This window comes from Chiloscyllium plagiosum, chromosome 10 (genome assembly GCF_004010195.1).
Source record: "Chiloscyllium plagiosum isolate BGI_BamShark_2017 chromosome 10, ASM401019v2, whole genome shotgun sequence".
In the NCBI taxonomy this organism is placed as follows: domain Eukaryota; kingdom Metazoa; phylum Chordata; class Chondrichthyes; order Orectolobiformes; family Hemiscylliidae; genus Chiloscyllium; species Chiloscyllium plagiosum.
This window is the reverse complement of record NC_057719.1, coordinates 15,642,555-15,658,658: the sequence shown is the minus strand read 5'-3', so window position 1 is coordinate 15,658,658 and position 16,104 is coordinate 15,642,555. Positions and strand designations below refer to the sequence as shown.

Here is a 16,104-nt window from a genome sequence, read left to right as displayed (position 1 = left end):
TAATGCCTAGTACATATATTATAAAACTAGCACACTCTAAAGCTTCCTTTGCTACATTCTCATAAAATACCTTGCTGTTGATCATAGCACCATTACCAGAATCAAGTTTATGACAAGGATCAAAATAGAATACATTTAATGCAACACATTTAACAGTACTCATGATGAACATTAATCCAATACCATACCAAGTATTACTCCACCTGCCCATTAACTCTTTGCTTCTTGCACAAAACAATGTGCATTAGATCTGCATTCTTTCCAGAACCCATTTTAAAAATCTTAAAACAAGTTTTCAAATGTAATACAACTGATATATTTCGTAGTTTTAAATGTTATTTCAATATTTATGATACTATGTCACTTAATACAAGATATCATTTAATAAGGTAATTTGGTTACACAATTAAAAACAATTTCCTGACGTTGTGTGACTGTAGCACAGCGGATTCACATAATGAATATCTAGCTACCATGAGAAGTCTTAAGGTCTCAAATAGGATAAATGGACCTGGAACAGTACGCCATATAAAACAATACATTACTTACTAAAGACTGCTGATGTCTTAAAGTGTCGGAGGTGGAAGATGCTGAATTTAGAGACATTTTGTCTGTAAACAACCATAATTAGAACCAAACATTATACAGAGGAGACAGATCAGATTACAAATAAACAACCTCCACTCTCAATTAGTCTACGGTTGGTAATACTTGCAGGTTTACATATTTGAAGATGGATTGGCAAGGCCAATGACAAAGAAAGAGATCCATTCACAAATAATTGCATTCTTCAGATCAAAGAAATAATTTTATTTATGATTTCTCTACATAAAACTATATTTCCCTTTAAATTTCAGTGAATCTGCACATGCATTTCATAAACAACCCATCCCTTGGATACAATTACTTAGATTGCTCTATCTTAAATTTCAGGTTTATTGTGACAATGTTTTTGTATAAACAAATCACAGTTCTCTAATGAACGTTTTGTGACTCTTAGCTCCCTTTTAGAGTAGGTTTACGTTTTTGCTGATGGTCAGTGTGACAGACGATAGCCAGCTGCATGTGATTAGCAGCACAGTAACTTCCTGGTATTTTTTTTAAACCACACAGGACAGTGAATCACCCTGCATTATATTATCAATGAATGGTATCCTATATTATAATGGAAAGAACATCCCTATTCAGCAAACAGTCAAATGTCACTTTACATTGGCCATATAATAGAAAGAAAGGTGAATTAAGTAACTGGGTGCCTGAAATCCCAAACCTGCACATCTTAAGTGTCTGAAGAAGAAAAAAAAAACAAAGATGAGTTAAAAAATACTGGTAAGGAATGGCTGAAAGAGTAAAGAGAAAACAAAAAGAGGCCTGGAACCTACATCATTCATGTATTTTCAATTAATACCACTGCTATACTGGTACTTACGAAAACTGTCTGCTTTTATCATAGATTGACCGATAGCACACTGAAAGACCAAGGAAAGACATATTTAGTTAGTCAGATTTGACATGCAGTAAAAGACAATAAAATGGTGCAGGCACTTTAAAAAGAATACTTAGTGATAATTTCAACAAGGTAAAACGTTCAGGCAGTAGTTATTCCGGCTTACAATATTGCTCCATTTTAAAAGCATGTGAATTCCATGCCCATTCTTCAACTTGATACTAGATATGTTTTAACAGAAGGCATTTGGATGGGTATATGAATAGGAAGGGTTTGGAGGGATGTGGGCCAGGTGCTGGCAGGTGGGACTCGATTGGGTTGGGATATCTGGTCGGCATGGACAGGTTGGACCGAAGGGTCTGTTTCCATGCTGTACATCTCTATGACTATGACTCTTAATAAAATAAGAGAATAAATAAATATGACCAATGATACTAAGAAGATGCCACATTTTTAAAGAACATATAGCTAAGAACAAGCCATCAAGTCGTATTGTCTATGGTTTATACACCACAGAAACCTCTCATATCCTTATTTATATATTCTTCTATTCCTTTCTTTCTCATGTACTAATCCACCTTCCCTTGATAAGGCATCTATACTATTCCTCTCAACTAATACACACAGTGACAATTTCCTATTTGAACCACTGCCTGGATATAGGCATTTCTTTGAAGTTCCTTGATGGACTTTTTAAGTGACATCTTGTACTGTTGGCACCTTGTTTCAGAAAATCTCCACAGAATCATGACAGTGAATTCAATACTTCAATTTTGGAAGCTGATCAAAATGGTTATGGTGCAATTTAGAAGATTCAAGGAAGTTTTATATACTCAAAATATGATTGATGTACAAGCTTAATTTACTCAGTGACCACAGAATAACTTCAGAATCACCATGAAGTTAATGCATCAAATATGGTAAGCATCCTGCCCTCTAGTCATTTCCACTCTGAAGCTAACACCCAGGTAGTTCAAATATTTAACATGGATACTTCTCCCAGAGGGTATGAACCAGGCATCTTCTTCATACCTAAGTAAACTGAAGCTGCAATGACTAACACTGTTCAACAGTCCGTGCTGGGAATTCATCAGATGGTCTGTTATTCCAGAGTATTTCATGACAATTTATATGTTTGTCTGGAAAACTAGAAGCATTCTGTAAATATTTAAACTGTCTTCACTTTAATCATTGTTGATCTTAATAATGCAGAACCTGTTGTTACATACAGCATAGACAATATCAAGAGGGCAGATAAAGTTACACTCAAAGATTCATGGGGATCCTTCTCAGGCAGGTGAGCAATGATCAAAAGTGTCTAGTCCAACAATCCAGCCGACCAGACCATTATTTTCTGCCAGGTTTCACTAGAAAGAGAATATCAGGGCCTCCATCACCTAGTTCAGTTTGAATACCACTCATTTTTCAGCTAGTGGTAATTGTGCAAAGCTAATTTATTTAATTCTTCTCAGAAAAACTTCATATTTAATATTGAATTTTGGCTGTCAATAAACCTCCTTTGCCATTCTCAAACTTTCCAAAAATAGAGCCAGTTTCCAAGAATGATTTTGTGATTAGCTCTATTCGGCTACTCAGTGTGGCTAGTATTCCAGATGACCTTCATTAAGTGCAGAGAACATTGCAATTTTTGTGCCAGGGTAAAAGCTGTCATGAACTGCACAAAACTGATACAATGTACTGCTAGTTGTCTGCTCATCATCTTAGAATAGGCTGTTCAAATTAACTATAAAATAAAAACTTTATATTTTGAAGATCCGAGTTCCTCACATAGGTAAGGAAAATGTAGGATCAAGCAGAGCAGGGACCAGATCATAATTCATTTGTAAGAACAGTAACAGGATCATCAGATAAACCGAATCAACACAAACTTAAGGATTACAACAAATTAAATTCTCCATATTTCTACTCAGGAACATCTACTCACCAGAGGGACCTCTGCATCGTTGTGAGCCATTACCCTGCAGTAAGGAAGGAATACAAATTTTTTTTCAGGTCAGGTTATTTGTATAACCAGCTAACAAATTGCTAATATGTTGCATTAATAACACCATATTTAATCTTATGATATACAAGGCTGAAATTTTACAATTTAATTTTATTAGCCTTCTTCTGCATCATCACATTTGGGAACCTTGAAGGAAAAGAACAAAGTGTAACCTGCACATCATAGCCAGAATGATTACCATTCTATTTAACAGCTATTACTACTGGATGGTCAAAGAGACGTCAGAGATAAGTATATATAGAAATCGCTAAACTCTCAATTACTGCAATATTATATTCCCCATCTGTATTTCATTCGCTATCTTTCTCTTGTTTGGAGTACGCGCAATTACAGAATCAAAATTCTGTATAGAAATGAATCAACCTATGCTACCTTTACAACAAATGAGCAACTCTCTCAATCTTAAGGGCCAATCTGGTTCAGTTAGTAGAATCCTTGAGTCACAAGGTTGCTATGCAGAGCTGACAGCATGTTGCATATGTCTCTGAGAAGATAGAGTCATAGAGATGCACAGCATGGAAACAGACCCTTCGGTCCAACCTGTCCATGCCGACCAGATATCCCAACCCAATCTAGTCCCACCTGCCAGCACCCGGCCCATGTCCCTCCAAACCCTTTCTATTCATATACCCATCCAAATGCCTCTTAAAATATTGCAATTGTACCAGCCTCCACCACATCCTCTGGCAGCTCATTCCATACACGTACCACCCTCTGCGTGAAAAAGTTGCCCCTTAGGTCTTTTTTATATCTTTCCTCTCTCACCCTAAACCTATGCCTTCTAGTTCTGGACTCCCCGACCCCAGGGAAAAGACTTTGCCTATTTATCCTATCCATGCTACTCATAATTTTGTAAACCTCTATAAGGTCACCCCTTAACCCATTCTCATCTCACTGTTCAAGTGAATGCAATAGCATCTCAAAAGCATTTTGCAGTAGTATTTTGAAGGGCAGGCCTGGTATGCTTGGTCTTCTGATAAATAATTGCTATTCAAATTAACATGATTATTCTGTCATTCCAATAATACTGTTTATGAGAACTTGTCTGGAAAAATGTCTACATGCTTCTAAATTAATCAGCACATTTCAAAAGTACGTAACTGGCTTCAAGTAGCTTTGTGATGTCCAGTGGACAAGAAAGCGTTAAATACAAGTTTTTTCTCCTCTTCCTTTTTTCTTGTATCAATAATTTTGATCCAGTTTTTAATCTATCAACAATGGAAATCATCTTTTGCAATTATCTGCTCAACCCTATTTCTAAGTCTGAACTTGATTAGTGTTTCCTTCATCATCTTTCAACATAATCCCAGTTTGTTTAAACGTAAAATCTCTCAAAATTCTTATTATTTTCCTTAAATCATAGCCATAAGACATTTTCTCACGACTTGGATATCCTCTCTATAATAGAGTCCCCAAAATAGTATAGTACCGCACATAAAATAGCAACTGCACATCAGCATTTCCTGATATTTCAGTTCAATAGAGAACAATTAACTATATAATACCTTAAAATGTCAATGCCTTCAACAGAGTTTTACATTTTCCCTTTGTTTGTCATGTCCCTTATTTCGCAAAGTGATGAATTATTTTGCTCCTTATACACAAATCAAGTATGTACACAACTTAATCTCCCAAGGCACTGGACATAGTAATCAAGATAAAATGTAGACTTCTGTGAAGTGGTTTAAAGCATAGGTAGTAACCCATTACTTTTGTGATTATGACCTTCTATGTGATAAGGAGACAACGTTCTACTCCTCGAAATGTGACGTTTCTCACTTTGTAGCTATCTGATGATAGTGGGGTCAGATCTTTTAAAAAATTTCCTAGAAAGTAACAGGGGCTGGGTCCTGAAATTTACTGAATAAAAAGAGATAAGTAAATTTTTCAGAGACAAGGCAATGGAGGGTTACTTAGCGCAGATCGGAAAGTGATCTTCCTGAATTGCAAAACAGGCTTAAAATGCCAAAAGACCTACTTTGGATCTTGTGTTCATACATCCTAATAATTGAGCCAGGATCTGCAGGTATAATTCAGCTCCCATGTTAAAGTCAAATATCTAATTTAAATAATGTTTAGATTTTATTTTATTTAACTATTAATAAGAACATATTTTGAAAACTCAAGTGGAGATGGCTGGATCAGCGGCATTTATCTGAAGTACAAGATGAGCATTATGAGCATACAAGTAGTACCATCATGCTACTCCTGCTGGGAAAGTATAGTTACAGTGAAAAGAGTTTATATTTACATTTTGGCAAAAATGTGACAACAGAAAGTGTGTTTGTGTGAATAGGATAAGCAGTCAGACACAAAAACAGAAACTGCAGGAGAAACAAGTCTGGCATCATCTCGGGGAGAGGAAACAGAACTAACGTTTCAAGTCTGCTGACTCAGATGATGTTAACTCTGCTTTGTCTCTGCAGATGCTGTCAGACCTGCTGAATTTTTCCAGGATTCTTTGTTTTTGTTTCAGATTTCCAGCATCCGCGATTCTTTATTTTATTTTATTTTAAGCAGTCAGAAGACAGGTTATTAAGAAAAAAGGTCATTGCAAATTTAAGACTGTGACATAAATCTCCTTTGAGATTATCAGATTAATGGATACAATTCTCCTCAAAAAATTTAAGCAAAACAAAAATCAATTTGAAAATAAAAATCACAATAATATTTTGACCTTGAATAGCATTCAACACTGTCATTGTCCAGGTAATGAAGGAATGATCATGTACCTTTTCAGTCTACTGTCACCTTCTACAGCAAATACAGCAAAAACTGTGGTGCTAGAGTGGGGATGCTGAGCTGCACCAGGCAATGCTTAACAATACCACCACCATGGCACAAATCACCATCATGACACAAGACAGTGACAGATACGTCACATGCGACTCCAGCTTTCTTTTCATCTTCCTCACTCTGCTGCACTCCTAGTACAAAATCTTCAGCTCCTTCTGTGTTTGTAAAGTGCTGGGGTGGGAAGCATTCCATGGTCCCTTTAAACGATTGTGCTTTTTCTGTGCTTTGAGATTTAAAATAGACGCCTGTAAGCAGCAGTTGAAAGTTTGCAAGTACACAAAGAACACCCGAATTGAAACATCTGTATCGAAAGGTCATACAGTTAGCAGGCCAAGTAGCAGTTTTTACCAAGACAGCAGACTTTTGAATTTAGCCAATCAATTTGAACCAGGTACTTAAATTTAATAGTTTCTTTTGCTACCTAAGTCTGATGGTTTAGACGAACTAGGACCAATCCTATGCCAGAAATATTGATATGACATTATGGGTATAAAAAGACCTCAGAGCAATCTGCCATCCGCCAAAGTGAATGACTCTCAGCTCTCAAGAGAGAATCACTGGCACTCACAGGCTTGTTTATGTCTTAAAGAAAGCACCATCAAAATAACAATGGTACCAACAGCACAACTAGCTCATATTCCTGACAGAAGAGTCAGCAGAGAAGGCACAAACATTCCAGAAGACATGTAACCTGGCTGCAATTTCAAGAAACAAAACTTTTCTTTTTAAAAATGTTGAGTGGAACTTGTACTTATTGGAACAGCATACTGCTTTATTTATGAGCAGCAAGTTAGCAGGGTTTTATTCAGTTTGTCAATAGTTTAGTTAATTTGTTCACTGTTAGATAAATAAATTATTCTTTGTTGATTTTTAAATGTTAAGGATTTATTTTTATTAACTACTAGAAGGCTGAAAAACAGGTTATAACACTTTTCACCTCTTTTTACAGATTATGGGACAAGGCGTTCCTCTTTGAATGTTTTGGTTTTAGTTCGCAGAAGGGAGTGTAAAAATAAATCTAACAATAGCAGGGCTTGATTTCCAGCATGTGATCCCAATGAGGTATAACAACAGTTGAAGTGGAGAGGTTGTTTCTGCTTGTGAGTGTGTCTAGGACCAGAGGGCGTAATCTCAGAGTATGGGGCACTAATTTACGACAGAAACAAGGAAGAATTTCTTTGAGGGCAGTGAATGTGTGGAATTATTTACCATGGAGACCGGTCATAGTACTGGGTCATTAAGTATATTCAAGGCTGAGGTAAACAGATATTTAAATCAGTCAGGGAAACAAGGTTATGGGAAAAAAAGAACAGGAAAGTGGAATTAATAACTATTAAAATCAGCCAGGATATAATTGAATTGTTTTTTATTCATTTGTTGTGCTTGGGTGTCGCTGGCTGGCCAGCAATGATAGCCCATCCCTATTTGCCCTTGAGAAAGATATGGTGACCTGCCGCCTTGAATCGCTGCAGTCTGCTTGCCGTAGGTTGACCCACAATGCCAGTGGGGAGGGAATTCCAGGATTTTGACGCAGCACCTGTGAAGGAACAGCGGTATACTTCCAAGTCAGTATGATGAGTGGCACGGAGGGGAACTTGCAGGTGGCGTTCCCAAGTACCTACTGCCCTTGTCCTTCTAGATGGAAGTGGTTGTAGGTTTGGAAGGTACTGTTTAAGGATCTTTGGTGAATTTCTGCAGTGCATCTTGTAAATAGTACACACTTCTACTGCTAAGCACCAGTGGTGGTGGGATTGAATGTTTGTAGATACAGTGTCAATTAAGCAAGTTGCTTTAAGCTAGATGGTGTCAAGTTTCTTGAGTGTTATTGGAGCTGCGTCCATCTAGGCAAGTGGGGAGTATTCCATCACTCTTGACTTGTGTCTTGTAGGTGGTGGATAGACTTTGGGGTGTCAGGAGATGAGTTACTTGCCGCAGTATCCCTAGTCTCTGACCTGTTCTTGTAGCCACTGTATTTATGTGGTGAGTCCAGGTGAGTTTCTGGTCAATGGTAACCTCAAGAATGTTGACAATGGGGGATTCAGTGATGGTACTACCATTGAATGTCAAGAGGCGGTGGTTAGAGTGTCTCTTATTGGTGATGGCCATTGTCTGCCACTTGTGTGGTGTGAATGTTACTTACCACTTGTCTGCCCAATCTGGATATTGTTGCATTTGAGCAGTATCTGGGGAGTCATGAATGGTGCGGAACACTGTGTAATCATCGGTGAACATCCCACTTCTGACCTTCTGACAAAGGGAAAGCAGCTGAAGATTGCTGGGCCAAGGACACTACCCTGAAAGACTCCTGCAGAGATGCCCTGGAGCTGAGATGACTGACCCTCCACAACCATTTTCCCTTGTGCCAGGTACAACTCCAGCCAGCAGAGTGTTTGCTCCCTGATATCCATTGACTCCAGTTTTGCCAGGGCTCCGTGATGCCATACTCTGTCAAATGCAGCCTTGGTGTCAAGGGTCACAATCACCTCATCTCTGGAATTCAGCTCTTTTGTTCATGTTTGAACCAAGGCTGTAATGAGACCAGGAGCTGAGTGATCCCGGCAAAACCCAAACTAGGAATCATGGAGCAGGTTGTTGCTGAGAAGGTGCAGCTTGATAGCACTGTTGATGACCCCTTACGTCACTTTACTGATGGACAGTAGACTGATTGGACGGTAATAAGCAGTGTTGAATTTGTCCTACTTTTTATGCACAGGACATGCCTGGATAGTTTTCCATGTTGTCGGGTAGATGCCAGTGCTGTAACTGTACTGGAATAGCTTGGATAGGGGAGTGGCAAGTCCTGAAGCACGTGTTCAGTCCTCTTGCTGGAATGTTATCAAAGCCCATTGCCTTTGCTGTATCCAGTGTTCCAGCTGTTTCTTGATATCATATGGTGTGAAGTGAATTGGCTGGAGACTGGTATCCATGATGCTGGGGACCACTGGAGCAGCCCAAGGTGGATCATCCACTCAGCACTTCTGACTGAAGATCGTTGTGAATGCATCAGCCTTATCTTTTGCACTCAAGTGCTGGGCTTCTCCATCACCAAGGATGGAGATATTTGTGCAGCCTCCTACTCCCATGAGTTGTTTAATTGTCCACTACCATTCATGACTGGATGTGGAAGGACTGCAGAGCTTAGATCTGATCCATTGGTTGTTGGATTGCTTAACTCTGTCTATCACTTGCTGGTTATGCCATTTGGCATGCAAGTAGTCCTGTTCAGTAACTTAAGCAGGTTGACACCTCATTGTTAGGAATGCGTGATGTTGCTCTTGGCATGCCCTTCGGCACACTCCAGTGAACCAGGGTTGATCCCCTGGCTTGACAGTAATGGTTGAGTGGGGAATATGCCAGGCCACAAGGTTGCAGATTGTGCTAGAGTAAAGTTCTGCTGCGGTTGATGGCCCACAGCACCTCATGGATGCGCAGTCTTGAGTTGCTAGATCGGTTTGAAGTCTGGCCCATTTTGCACAGTGATAGCGCCACACAACAATGTGAAGGTAGGACTTTGTCTCCACAAGGACAGTGAGGTGATCACTTTCACCTATACTGTCATGGACAGATGCTTCTGCAGCTGGCAGATTAGTAAGGATGAGGTCAAGTATGTTTTTTTCCTCGTTGGTTCCTTCAACACCTGCCGCAGACCCAGTCTAGCTGTCATATCCTTTAGGACCTGACCAGCTCGATCAATAATGCTACTGCCAAGCCACTCTTGGTGGTGGACATTGAAATCCTCCAACCAGAGTACATTTTGTGCCTTTGCCACCCTCAGTGCTTCCTCCAAGCGTTGTTCAACATGGAGGAGTACTGATTCATTAGCCAAAGGAGGACGGTACATGGTAACCAGCAAGGGGTTTCCTTGCCCATATTTAATCTGACGCCATGAGATTTCATGGGGTCGGGAGTCGATGCCAAGGACTCCCAGGGCAACTCCCTTCCAACTGTACACCACTGTGCTACCTCTGCTGGGTCTGTCCTGCCAGTGGGGCAGGACATATCTAGGAATGGTAATGGTGGTCTCTAGGGTGTTATCAGTAAGGTATGATTCCATAAGAATGACTATGTCAGACTGTTGCTTGACTAGTCTATGAGACAGCTCTCCCAATTTCAGCACTAGCCAAGAGATATTGGTAAGGAGACTTTGCACGGTCGACAGGACTGTTTATGTTTTTGCTGTTATCTTTTCTGGTTCCAAGGTTGATGCCAGGTTGCCTGTCTGGTTGATTCCTTTGTTGTGACTTTCTAGCGATTGATACAAATATGAGTGACTTGCTAGGCCATATCAGAGGGCAGCTAAGAGTTGACTACATTGCTGTGGCTGTGGAGTCACATGTAGACCAGACTAGGTAAGGATGGCAGATTTCCTTCGCTAAGGAACATTAGAGAACCAGATGGATTTTTCCGACAATTGACAATGGTTTCATGGTTCTGGATTAGTGGTGCTGGAAGAGCACAGCAGTTCAGGCAGCATCCGAGGAGCAGTAAAATCGACGTTTCGAGCAAAAGCCCATCATCAGGATGAAGGGCTTTTGCCCGAAACATCGATTTTACTGCTCCTCGGATGTTGCCTGAACTGCTGTGCTCTTCCAGCACCACTAATCCAGAATCTGGTCTCCAGCATCTGCAGTCATTGTTTTTACGTCATGGTTTCGTGGTTATCAGTCGACCATTAATTCCAGATTTTTTTTAATGAATTCAAATTCCACCATCTGCCATGGAACCCAGGTCCTCAGAACATTATTCTGGGTTTCTGGATTAATAGTCGAGCGATAATACCACTATGCGATTGCCTCCCCATGGCGGAATGGGTTCAAGGGCCTTTTCTGTTCCTACATCTTATTGTTTTATGGTCATGTCTTCCAATGCTTACAAATGAAAATGTTCACATGTTGAAACCTTTTCAGGACTTCGCCTACCTCCAGCTACACAACACTCTGAACTCTGCATTCACCAACACAGCCTCCTGCACATTCCACCTCACAGTCTTTGGCCCACAACTGGTGGTCATTCCTCCAAATGTCAAGTAGGCCAATAACAAATATGAACCAACAAAACAGGAGAGCTTATATATTTTCTCACAATATAAATATGCCTCTTATTACCTTTTCAGTAGTTGTGACGTTTCCCGCTCAGTTAAATATTTCAACCAACTATTTCTATAAGTTCTGCTTACCATAACCTTGAAAGGAGGATGTCATTTCAGCTAACCCCCACCAGGTAACAAAGATGTTGATACCCATTTTCTTAGAGAAATATATGCGGATTCTTATCCAGCATTCTGAATAGGAGGGTTAAAGATGCAGTACTCCTTTTCTTGGTTCCCTGAAATTAGATTAGTACAGCATCACAGGGAATTCCCTGTTAATCAAGTCTGACCCTAAACATGATCCTAACTAAGACCTGAATGCAGAAGAGTCAAAAATTATCCTCCATTTAACATAACTGGCACCAGTATATTTATCAAACTGAAGCGAGTGTAATATCAGTCAATACATTCTAACGCATGCCAATACCATTCTGCTCTCTCATGCTTCATGCTACAAAATGCCTCCAGGAAATACATGACACCTATAAAATTCAGTTCATGCGTAGGCGTTGTTCATTAGATAGACTGCTGTCTAAAGCCACCACCATAAAGCAATGCTTATTTTCCATTAAGTTCATTCTCCTTCCCCAACCACAGCTTGAAAATTGCCACTTTCACAGTATTTTTGGTCATGGAGTTCATCATACATCAAGATGATTTATTTCAAACTTCACAACACTGTCTGCTTCTGCAGTGGCCTCCAGTGTCCTTCCATCATCCATTCTTAATAAACCCCAACTCACCCAATCAACACTGCTACACCCAAAATAACTGTGGATATTGAAGATTAAAATAAAAACAGAACTCAGCAGATCTGGCAGTATTTATGGCCAGAGAAAGAGTTAAGCTTTCAAGTCCAATGTGACTCATTTGGAACAAAGAGTCACTTTGGCCTTGAAGTAGTAATTGTTTTTCTCACCACAGATGCTGCCAGACCTGTTGAGTTCAAAAAAAAGTAGTAGAAAAAAAACTGTTACACCATCAGCCTCACCCAAACTGACTCTCTAATTCCCTATTCTAATTTCTTCAGAGATTTTGTGTGGTTTTTTTTGGGAGTTCTATACATTTGCTATGAATCCTGCCTCCATGCCCTTCTCCTCTCACTACCTATGACACAGCTTTCAGCAGCCTTGCTCCTCTTTAGTAAAGTTCCATTGACATCTTTAAAATTTTCTCAAATCCTATGTTAGATTAGGCTTTCAATACCATTCTACCATCTCACTTTTTAGGCTGGAATTCATTTTCTACATCCATTTTGAATTTTACATTACAGGTCTTCTCTCAATGAACCACTCCAGTTTGATGGTTCCTGGAGAGCTTATCAATCTCTATAAAATGTAGCATAAAAATGAAAATTATCTTCCTCTTTCTATATACACAAGAAAGATTACAGTATCACACCTTAGTGGCTAATATTCATTTGAGGCGCTTGACAAATATATACAACCAGGGCAGGTTATAGCCTGCTGGATTTGGCTTTGTTCCCAGTTAAGGTTCATTATCCTACAAGAATCCTAACTATTGTGGAATGGAGCACTGAGGTTGGACAATTGTAGAATCACTAAGGATCCTCTGGATGAAGAAAGTTGCTCAGCAGAGACTGGAGATGGAACCTTCTGATTTGTATCGTTCAAATATGCATTGAAGAATATCACTGAACTATTGAGGGATCCTCAAAGCACCTTTTGCAGAATTTCAGTTTGAGAAAAGCAAAAAATTATCCAATATGAGCAGCTGCTTATGCAGATCAAGATCACTGACTACTGTGTTCACTGCGACTTAACAGTCATATTCATATCTCAGTCATAAGGTTGTGAGCTCAAGGTGCGCCCCAGAAGTTTGGTTAAAGAACAGACTCCTACTCCAGTGAATAAAGAAATGCTGCACTGCTGCAAGTTCTGTCTCCTGGATAAGGCATTATAAATCACCGCACCATTTGCTTTCTCAAACAATGCAGAAGATCCTGTGGCACTATTTTGAAGAGAAGCTTTTCACAATTTTTCAGACCAATGTTTATCCCTCAGCCAACATCACAAGCAAATTAACCGATCAAAAGAATGCACATGAAAAATACATGAATTGCAAAATGCCGCAAGTTATATGGAGATCATAAAAGCACAATACAAGATACTTATTATTTTCTGCTGAGGCTCAAAATATAAAGGATCAGAGAGATCTTTTTGGTAAGGTAAATATTTGATCAAATTTGCAGATGTTACATCTGTAACTTTTATCCCCACCCATGTTTTAACATCAAGGAATCAATCATCCACCACGCTTGTAAACCAAATTCCCTTATTCCAACATGAGAATAATTTGTATAGGTTTACAATTTCAACTCTTATATAGAGAAAATCACCTTTAGTCCCGTTTGGATAAGATCAAAGCAAAATTTGATAATTTTGAAGTGAAAGGGAGTTCTCCTATTGTACTAATGAGCCTTTACTAATGAGCCACCAACATCACAATGAGAAATCTGGTCATCGTTACCTATAAGACATTGTCGTATATAGCTTTGATTACAACTACATTTCCCGTCAGTGACCAGCAGTGAGGCACTTTTGGACATTAACAATTCTGAAGGAACGGGCATAAACGCAATGAGGGAATGGGGAAGGCGAGAGAGAAAGGAGGAGCGGACCCCAGGGAAGGAGGAGTGAGATGAGCGAACCTCGGGAGGGTGGATGAGAGGGTTTACCCCGAGGCGGAGGGTGGGGAAGAGTTGATCGGGGATGGGGGAAGGAGATGACCCCGGGGTGAAAGTTGACCCGGGCGGAGGAGGTTGGGAGGGTATGAGAGCGGACCCCGAGAGAGAGGCCAGCCCCGGCTAGGAGTGAGAGCGGACCCCCAGGGAAGCTGAGGGAGGATCATAAGAGCGCAGCCCGGGAGAGGGGGCGCGGTGAGAGCTGACCCATACAGACACAGGCTCGGAGTAACAGCTTGCCCTTGGCCAAGGCCTCGGGCCTCCCTCGGCAACCTCTGTCTCCAGCCGGCTCGAGGATGAGCTCCTTCCACCCTCCCCGCCGCTCCGGTCCGGAAGGGGGCAATCTCTCCGGTGTCGCCTACCTGCAGGCCCCCCGGATTGCGGCTGGCGACGAAGCGGCTCAGGCTCCGAGCCAGGCACCGGGAACGGGACAACATGGCGGTGCTGCAGCTCGAGCAGACAGACCCAAGACCGGAAACCAACTGGGCTCCACCAACACCGAGGATCACGGCAGGGGGAACTGGTTATGATATGGTCTACTGTACCGTCTGAAATATTAAAACTAAGATACCCTTTCACCCCAACAACAGCCGTAAGACTTACGAAAAATTGACCTTTGTGTGTGCGTGTTCAATGAATCCATCATGATCCACTTAAAGAAATGGTTTGGCCCAAGCTGCTGCTGGACTATACGAATGTTCAGAATGTGTGGGATGGGTAACAAACAAACAAGTGCAAACTAACAACCTATGTAAGACCGAAAAATAAATATCTCCAAATATACGTTGTTTTTATTTTCCTTTACAACAGTACTGTCATATCGTTTAGATGTTTGCTTCGTGAAAATGTCATCGTCCCCTTACGTTCTTGGGCTCTTCCACACCGTGGTCGTTTGCATATATGTTAATAGATTACTTTGGATTGGCTACTTTGGGAACGCCCCCTTCCTCCTTTTAAGGAATGAGGATGAATGAATGAGGACAACGCGCTGGAGCGACAGAGTGTATCCGAGAGGAGAGCTGCATGGTGGGTGTGGGTTATTGCATTATCGTCATCCTCACCTTTAATATTTAATATAGTGAATTTGGGGGCTACAGTATTATCATCACACTCGTTCTTAATACTGAACTGAGTGTTGTATTACAGTAATCGTCACCCTTACCCTTAATACTGAACTTCATGGTGAGTGTTGTGTTACAGTAATCATCACCCTTACCCTTAATACTGAACTTGATGGTGAGTGTTGTGTTACAGTAACCATTCCCTTTACCCTTAATACTGAACTTCATAGAGAGTGTTGTGTTACAGTAATCATCACCCTTACCCTTAATACTGAACTTCATAGTGAGTGTTGTGTTACAGTAATCATCACCCTTACCCTTAATACTGAACTTCATAGTGAGTGTTGTGTTACAGTAATCATCACCCTTACCCTTAATACTGAACTTGATGGTGAGTGTTGTGTTACAGTAATCATCACCCTTACCCTTAATACTGAATGTTTATAGTGAGTGTGGGCTACGGTATTATCGTCAGCCTTACCCTTAATATTGAATGTTCACTATTGTTATTCAATTGTTTCTTATTCTGATTAACAATACGGTAATAATTACTGTAAATAATATACTTGTCTCTGATATGTCCCGAAACTGAATGATAAAGTGAATAAGGGCTCTTTTGGCGCAGTTTCATTGGCCCTTCTTCTGGCCGAAAAGGTCCACGTTCAAGTACCACCTATCCATATTTGTGTCATAATACGTCCAAACAGGTTGACTAGAAGTTGCTAAAGTGAATCTGGCAAATTTGTGAGATTAGGGAAAAGTGACTGTGAGATTTTCCCCTCTATTTGTAAGACCATTTTAACAAGATAAAATTTTCAGTGACTTCTCTTGGCTGTGTTTCTATGTTAATGATTATAAAGATATCTCAAGGTACTTGTTCTCATTAATAATTGCAAGACATCACCCGGCATTCGTTTCCCACTTAGCGACGGCATAAATTCAACTAATGCCCAATCTCATTTGGACCAATCTTTTTCTTTA

The 16,104-nt window shown here is 40.3% G+C and overlaps 2 protein-coding genes across 5 annotated transcripts in view; one reads left to right on the top strand and one right to left on the bottom strand.

The window, feature by feature from the left end:
- The window catches only part of dlst (dihydrolipoamide S-succinyltransferase), a 47,201-nt gene extending 32,494 nt beyond the window's left edge, over window positions 1–14,707 (bottom strand). Inside the window, exons 1-4 of the mRNA XM_043697121.1 lie at window positions 14,425–14,707; window positions 3,393–3,426; window positions 1,430–1,469; window positions 550–611 (exon numbers count right to left, since the gene is read on the bottom strand). Of these exons, the coding sequence (XP_043553056.1) occupies window positions 550–611; window positions 1,430–1,469; window positions 3,393–3,426; window positions 14,425–14,499 (211 nt within the window). The 5' untranslated portion in view covers window positions 14,500–14,707. The remainder of the gene's footprint in view (window positions 1–549; window positions 612–1,429; window positions 1,470–3,392; window positions 3,427–14,424) is intronic.
- A 349-nt stretch (window positions 14,708–15,056) lies between these two features.
- Window positions 15,057–16,104, top strand: part of LOC122553399 (prospero homeobox protein 1-like) — a 67,662-nt gene continuing 66,614 nt past the window's right edge. The window contains exon 1 of one of the 4 annotated variants that reach the window (XM_043697117.1): window positions 15,057–15,088. The gene's annotated coding sequence lies outside the window, so the exon portion shown is untranslated. The other 3 variants (XM_043697116.1, XM_043697119.1, XM_043697120.1) reach the window with 3 other exon arrangements.